At 37.1% G+C, this 7,965-nt stretch overlaps 1 protein-coding gene across 1 annotated transcript; it reads left to right on the top strand.

Moving 5' to 3' along the window:
- Nucleotides 1-2,704: 2,704 nt before the first annotated feature.
- Nucleotides 2,705-7,720, top strand: rps21 (ribosomal protein S21). Its single transcript, XM_023272905.3, has 6 exons — nucleotides 2,705-2,758; nucleotides 3,244-3,326; nucleotides 4,208-4,271; nucleotides 6,030-6,101; nucleotides 7,396-7,451; nucleotides 7,659-7,720. Exons 2-6 carry the CDS (start codon nucleotides 3,277-3,279, stop codon nucleotides 7,666-7,668), a joined length of 252 nt encoding a protein of 83 aa, XP_023128673.1. The 5' UTR covers nucleotides 2,705-2,758; nucleotides 3,244-3,276; the 3' UTR covers nucleotides 7,669-7,720.
- The last annotated feature ends 245 nt before the right edge of the window (nucleotides 7,721-7,965 follow it).

Here is a 7,965-nt window from a genome sequence, read left to right on the forward strand (position 1 = left end):
ATATTCATTAGCACAACGTTTCGCTGCTGGGCCTTCACAGGCAGGTCTGATGAAGGATAAAATAACACTCTGGCATGTTTATCTTTCTAACCCTTTTTTTTCTGCTGAGCAAAACATATCCCATTGCTTTTTACTCCTCTCCAACATAGAAATACAGGGGAAAAGACATTTTTGCCTCGTCAGTTTGTTTTTAGTATTTTCACATGTCCATTGCAATGGACACCATGACTGAACAGATGTGAAATGTCATTTAAACTTAAGAAAAAGAGGATTTGTTTTTAATATTTGGAAGTGGATGTCTGCATTTGTGCTTGTCTGTGTGCAAATCTGAACATGAACAACTTGACATGTGAATGATTTTGGGTAACATAAAATGAAGACATGAGTTTTGGTGTCTTTGTCAGTAAAATATCCTCAACGCAGTGCCATAGTTTTTAACATAGTAGAATACATGTAGCAACTGATCACACAAACAGCTGGAACAGACATCAGCTTGTGGATACTTTTATTGATTCACTCATTTTCGATGAGTGGCTTTGAAGCATTTTCTGCATGGCACAATGCACAGATGGATGTTGCATTAGTCACAAAAGAAGTGTGTTTTCCCTGCACAGTGGGGCCTCTTGCATCTGGTGGCCTCTCTCTTATCATCACAATTTGGCATGTAGTCAACCATATATAAAAACTGGCAGTGAACAGTGAAGGAAGATGAGATCACATTAAACTTGTTGGTTGGAAAGTTTTCTTTGAAAAATCTTCCCGATGGCAGCTTGGATAAAAGTATGGTTGTGTGTAAATTGTGCAACAAAGAGTTTTCTGATCACCGCAGCATTCCAAGCCGACTGTATCACTTCAGTGCAAAAGATGTTGCTGTTAGCACCAGAGCTAACGTTAGCTACGGCAGTCCTGGTACCGGCTAACAGTGTTGCCATCCCATAATAGACCACTTTAGAAGACATTGAAAGTGCTTGAGTTTACAGAAAGTCTTAAAATGTTGAATATAATAGCTACAACTGCACTTGGATTTTACAGTAATCTGTCAATGTAGTAGACAGATGAAAAATGCAGATAAATAGAAATGAAACAAACATTTTTGTTGTTTAAGTTATTACTCTGCCAAGTGATGATCACCATTGGTTTGTCTGTCTGTCTTTTAATAACTTAATTATAAAGTTTCAGTTTATAATTTTTTTTATAAATAAAAATTTATATTCCTAAAAAAAAAAACAATAAAATTACACCATTTATCAGAGCTAGAAACTATGAAAACTGAATAAATCTATGGATTTTCAAGTTTTTGAACATCCTTGAACTACTTATGCTTATATTTTGTGCCATACAGTGGGAAAACCTAACTAAATCCAGGCTTTAAATCATCAAAATATTTTTTTCTATATGTCCCATTTCATAATTCTATAAATTTAAAATTATAAACAGGTATATGTGTATTCACTGATTCAGTGGTCAACCAAAATTTATTTGAATTGAAAAACTTTACTTATTGTGTCAAATATTGCCATTTGACAAAAATGCGATTAATCGCAATTAAGTAATTACAAAGCCTCTAATTAATTAGATAATTTTTAAAAATTGTTAAATTGCAGCTCACCACCTATATATATATATATATATATATAAATAAAACAATCGGCATAAATTAATATTAATGAGGAAATAAATGTGCTTTCTCCTCCTGCTGTCATGCTTGTCTTGTCTGATGTCTGCTGCTCTCTCAGGTCAAGTTATTGGCCATAACTTCATTGTGATTGGATAATCAGGAACCAATCAGTAGCAAAGCATTATTCAAATGATGAAATCACAGATTTTTAGCGGTCTAGAGTCTAGACCCAAAAATATGTCATGTCCCTTCCAGTCAACGCAGTGTCTGATACTAACCACAATCATTTTGGATGAGGTTAAGCAAAAGATGCAGCTTCTAAAACACATAGATAGTGGAAGAGGAGGAGAATGTGACCACCGCAGTCTACATTTGGTGAGTGTGACTAACTGTGAAAGCTTCATGTACCTGCAGCCAGTTCACCACAAACATCACACATCAAAGACATATAAAGCAACAACTTCTCTGACCCTCCCAGTGAAGATCTCAACTCCCCAGAGACATCAATGAATATTAATATATATATTATACATTTTGATGTCTGATCTGAACTGTAGATAGTTAATTTTGTTGCCCAGTATAGATTTACATCCTGACAGATCATGTCGACATGCTTTCATCGTCTCTTGAAGTTTATTTATTGTGTTAGCTATAATTAATTAGCTGCAGCACTGAGTATGTCTCCATTAAACAGATCAGAAAAAAAGCAAATAATTGGTTTTGCAGCAGCTGCTATTTGCTTAAACATGACTGTGTGTAATGTCTAATAAGTCAAAACATAGTTTATTTCTCACGTTAGCAGGTTAATGTGGAAATTAAGACAACACAACTATTTCTAACTTCATGCTAATTAAACTTAATTTAGTACTCACGCTATTGCTGACTGAAATCAGGTCGTTGTGACTCATCAACGTCAGCGAGTGAAAGCCACGGGTCGTAAAGGTGCGGTGCTGAAAGTGAATCCTCCGGGTCTGCAAACACACCTTTCACTCTCGCCTCTTGTCGTCACTGCTCTGTGGTGTGTGTCAGTCCGGTTGTAGTTACATAATCCGACAGGTGGCGACACAAACGTTCACACGGAGACATTTGTACTTCCGGGTCAGCGCCTCTTTCTTTCCTGTCGGCCATTTGTCGTATACGGTGAGTTTCTGTCGAGCTCCCGTCTTAAAAACTTTTAAACGGTGACTTATATCCGTACATAGCGGTAATTTTCTTGACATTTGTCAAAGTTAACGCCACTATGCAACTGTATATAGTATTTAGTTGGTGTTTTTCGCAGAAATAGTGTGCTAAGTATCGTGAGACGCGGAGTGTGTGAGCTGCCACATGCGGTCGCTCCTCATGCTAACCGATTAGCTAGCTAGCTAGCTAACGCTGTAACGCTTTCTGTGTAGCTCACTGAAACATAGTTGGCGATTTTATATTTAATTGCGATATTTTGACCTTTTTTTTTTTTTTTTTTTTTTTTTTCTTTTTTACGTTGGTTCGGTTTTTTTAAACACGGCTGTTAAACATCCCGTAGTGTTTTGTGCTGTATGCTAGCGTGTGTGTTAAGAGTTACAGTAGGTAGGTTAGCCAGCATCAGGATGGAGATGCCTAATATCTCTATGATTGTGTGTCTTCAGATTTGTAGGCGACCACCTGCACAACCTTGAAACATGCAGAACGACGCTGGTGAATTTGTGGACCTTTACGTCCCACGCAAATGGTAAGTTTTGAGGTGGACTTTAGGTAGCTTCTGTACGCTTTATTTGCGCCTGTCATATTTTTACTCATTGTGGCCTTATTTCCACTGTAATATCAAGTCCCGCATCTCTGTTTAAACAGCAGAAAATGGCTAGAAGTACACAGTTAAAGTACAGTAACTTGTGATTTTAATGAAAGTTGAACTTAATTGAATATTTATTTTACAAATTTGAAAGACCCAGGGCAAGTGTTACCAGTACTAGAGAAAATAGTGTGCCTCTGCATATTGTAGATACGGTACTATTTACATTTTGTCTTTGTTTCTGTTCGTGTGTTCTCTCTGCTCTTTGTAAACAAAACCGGCCCTAAATTTCCTTTAATAATGTTTTCATGTGACAGTTGATGGCAACAGAGTCACTAATGTATTCAGGTTGTGTTTTTACAAAATTTGGCCAGAGCAGGCGGTGTGGTTTTGGTGAAATTTTAAATGTGCGATGCAGACTTGGGTGACTTTGATGAGATCTCATAGATTTTAGACTCCTAGAACTGCAAATCACACAAGTGGTTGAAGAGCTGACAATTTGTTGTGTTTTTACACTTTTTGTCTCTGTTAAATGGATTTAGACATCTTTTAAAGGCAATATGCCTTTCAAAGTCACCCACATGTTTTGGGGTAATCGTGAGGATTTCTGGAGAACAGCCTGATGCAATATCTGTAACAGTAATACATATATATATATATATATATATATATATATATATATATATATATATATATATATATATCTTGTTAAAAGAACATAAATATTTTTCATTTTCCTTAATGCTTAGCTAGCAGCTCTCTCACCCTTGATGTGATGTATCGGTTACCACTGAATTAAGAATAAATACTTTACATTACAGCTCTGCTAGCAACAGAATCATTGGAGCCAAGGACCATGCCTCCATCCAGATCAACATTGCTGAGGTAAAGTTAAAAACTTGAGTTTCTTTATTATTCTGTGTCAAATGACATTTTTGCTCAAAACAATGCTGTTACTGATAATATAGGCTGTTGCGTATTAACAATATTGAACATTGGTTTTCTCCATAATTTAGCGTGTTTTGTGTTGATGTAAGCAGATGCAAGCTATACACAAAATCAGTCACAAGAGTAATTGATGGGAATAACACTCAGAAAAGGGGAAATGATAAGGGTGGGGTCCGAATATTTGGTCGTTGTGGTGGTATCCGAATATTAAATTTGAGATCCGAATACTTGGACACGCAGACCTACCAATCCTGACATGACGCTTCACTTCACCCGTGTTAGTAAATAGAAGAGAAAAGCCGAAGGCGGCGATATCCATGGTGATGCTATGCTAATGCTGCTGGAGTCTGACGATGAACACATTGAGAAGCAAGCTCAAAGTTCTCGAAAATGCACTTTACTGCATTGTTGATACCTTTAAGTCTGTGACTGTCATTAGTTTCCTCTCTGGACAAGTCTCAAGCTTGAGCCAAGCCACTCAGTAGAAGAGTGAGGGCTTGGTCACCTGTACGTTTTGGAAACTCCATTTGCAGCGTAGGTGGGGATTAATGGAGATTTTTACATGTTGATGCAGACATCCATGCCGCTTCCTCAAAGGATCTTAACAGTCACTACATGTTTTTTCCCTCATTCCATATAATCCCATCAATCAACTCTCATGCAACCAACTGTCTTCTTCCGTTTCTTCACACCTACATGTGGATTCCCAGTTTTACAACAATGGTTATGTGATATGCGTTGTTAGGCATGTTAGTGAGATTGTGCTGTTGGCTTGCGGGGATTAACTTTTTTTTAACAGTTGTAAAATTAAAACATATTGGTGTGGGCATAGTCTAAGTCTTCTTTCTAAAGAAAAAATGCAGTGCTTACTGGTAACTATTAACATTTCAATTGTCCTGTGATTCCTGCAGCTGAAAGACATACACTCTTGCCCCCTCAGAATTTTTATGCGAACAGTTTTATTGTGAAGTTGAACCCCACCAGAAAGAATCATGAGTTTATGTTAAAAATGCAGTGCGTGTTAACAAGACCTCTACATGGGGGCATCTTGTTTGCTGTAACCTCATTGCAGTCAAAGTTAGAATACATATAATTTAATTGACACCCAGCAGTTAAATCTTTGTCTGACTGAAAATATACAAGGCATAACTTGCATTTGAGAAAGCTCTGTGCATTAGTAGCTTAATACCACATGCTCGACCATGTAAATATTTGTGTATAGCTTAAAACAAACAGTTGACTCAGTGTTGGTTGTAAAATTTGCATGTTATTTGCCATGATAAACCACAACAGCACTGTACAGTAAGGCTGAATGTTTCAGAGTCAGGTTTTCCCTGAGCTTGGTCACAGCATGAGAACATGGTTTTGTCAACAACTCGTAGATCCATCCCAGAGTATCAGTGTTTTCACTCTGGCTGTTGCTATAAACATAGCGTATGAAATGCGAGCCATTTGGGTGAACTATGTCCATCAGTTGTGCATGTTTTGAACTATTTAATACAAATCGCATTTACTTGATGCACTGCTGTTTTAAATTTCAGAGTAAATTTAAATTAGTTCTTAAGGAAATTGTTTAGAATTTGTTAGGAAATCATATAGGAATTGAAAATAGCTAAAGTTGGTTCCTGTGTGCAACAAATTTAAAGATTTTAAATATCCTTGTAATTCTTACCTGGTGTGCTCTGTCTTTTTTAGGTTGACAAGGTGACCGGTCGCTTCAACGGTCAGTTCAAGACCTACGCCATCTGTGGAGCCATCCGCAGAATGGTAAGTCCGAGCTGAATGAAAGCAGTTTTATACGTTACCTACTGTCACGTTAAGACAGGAAACCTTTATGGGACAAAATTTGCTTGTCTTTCATTAAGAATCTTGGAGCAGAGGACTTACCTTTATACCCCCAGTAAAGTCTGGTGATTTCAGAGTTGAGCCTGGCTGTACAATTGAACTGCTGTAGTTCAGTTTTTGGCCAGATTATTTGTTGCATTGCTTATTTGTAAACATTTTAAAGGTTAGAGGCAGTTATGCAGGGCTGACAGTGCCAGGCTGCTATTGAAATGAATGGGAAATGATCACGCAATCAAATCTGTTGAAAATCCACCTGAAAAGTTTGGTGTTGATTGGCTGGATGTTTCTCAGTTGAGTGTTATGAAGCAGACGATTGGCTTTCTAGGGGCAAGGTGGGACACATGCAAAAAAAACTGCCATCTTTGGCATTATGGAATTCTCCCATTGATTTCTGTTTTGAATTATTTAAAGGGTGAAACCTTTTATGTCTGATTCACTGCTCTTTGTGTCAGAGAGGTGCTTTAAGGGCATAGGTGATTTGTTCTGCCATGCTCTAGTTTAATTTGGTTGATAATTCCCAACATGAGCTAGAAACTTAATGAGTTTATCATCGAATATTGGTTTCCACTGAATTATTCTCTTCGTTGAGTGATTTTTGTCTCACTAGGAATTGCAAGAAGGTTTGATGTGGAGAGTTTAATGTGCAGAGGGAACTTTTTGTTGGAAACTTTGATTTCTGTTGGAATGGCACTAAATATCCCTCTTTATTTGTTTCATTTAAACTTTATTCAAGCTCAAAACTAGAGAGTTAAAATAAACACTAGTTTACAGTTTGGTTGTTCTCTACGATAGTGACAGTGTGCTAGTTTTGCCATGCAGTTCTAGTTTACTGTATTTCCATCATTGATCGGGTATAAAATCAGGCTATTAATGTTTGTTTTCTTTCTTGATCAGTTATGGCAGATGCAGCATTTGTAATAGTCTTGATTTTCTCTCTCACTTTTGTAAAACTGAAAATAACAGTATAGTGATTTTCACCATTTCTGATAAGGTCTCTCTTCTCACTGCTATCCATGCTGCTATGGTGCAAAAAAACACAGCGGGCAGCAGCAGCTACTTTACATGCATTTCCTTATTATCATGTGTGTTTTAGTAGGAATGTTGATTAAAAAGAAGCTAAATCAAAGGTTTTATAAATGTTGTGTAAATATGCTGTAAGCAATGGTATAGGACACACACTGCTTATACGTAATAAAACTTTTTTTGTCTCCAACAGGGCGAGTCTGATGACTCCATCCTGAGGCTGGCAAAAAATGACACCATCGTTGCAAAGTAAGAACCTGTTGTCACATACTATGTGGGGAACATGTATAAAGCATGCATACGTAATGTGCTGGAAATATAGCGTTGACATGAAGCAGTGCAGCATTAACTGTGATGATATATTGTATTTCAGTGCATAACTTGTGATGAGTGTGTGTCGATCACTTGAACTTGACATCTAACGACTGTTTCCTTGTCTTTGTTTTTATTTCACAGGAACTTCTGAGTGTGATGCTGAAGCTGTGGAATCTTTGTAAAATAAAATGAAAAAAAGCTTCCATTGTTGGAATTTCTTTATAACTAAATGAATGGTATAAACAGGTTAAGTGTCTACTACAGTCTGTTCAACACTTTAATCAGAAGACTAGATTTGAACCTTAAGGCAGCATTGCAGTTAAATGAAACGGACGTCTTGGCTGTAAAATGTAACACTTTTACGTCATAGAGGCAAATCACAAGACCCAACATTTGAGTTTATGCCAACAAGGGCCAGTTTAATAAGTGAGCCATGCTCATTGCTGCC

This window comes from Amphiprion ocellaris, chromosome 8, assembly GCF_022539595.1.
Source record: "Amphiprion ocellaris isolate individual 3 ecotype Okinawa chromosome 8, ASM2253959v1, whole genome shotgun sequence".
Classification (NCBI taxonomy): domain Eukaryota; kingdom Metazoa; phylum Chordata; class Actinopteri; family Pomacentridae; genus Amphiprion; species Amphiprion ocellaris.

Bases quoted from the DNA above. Each gene is read 5' to 3' on its own strand.
- rps21 (XM_023272905.3), top strand. From the start codon at position 3,277: ATGCAGAACGACGCTGGTGAATTTGTGGACCTTTACGTCCCACGCAAA. The intron at 3,327-4,207 runs GTAAGTTTTGAG...TTTACATTACAG, and splicing joins CTTTACGTCCCACGCAAATG to CTCTGCTAGCAACAGAATCA. The intron at 4,272-6,029 runs GTAAAGTTAAAA...TGTCTTTTTTAG, and splicing joins TCCAGATCAACATTGCTGAG to GTTGACAAGGTGACCGGTCG.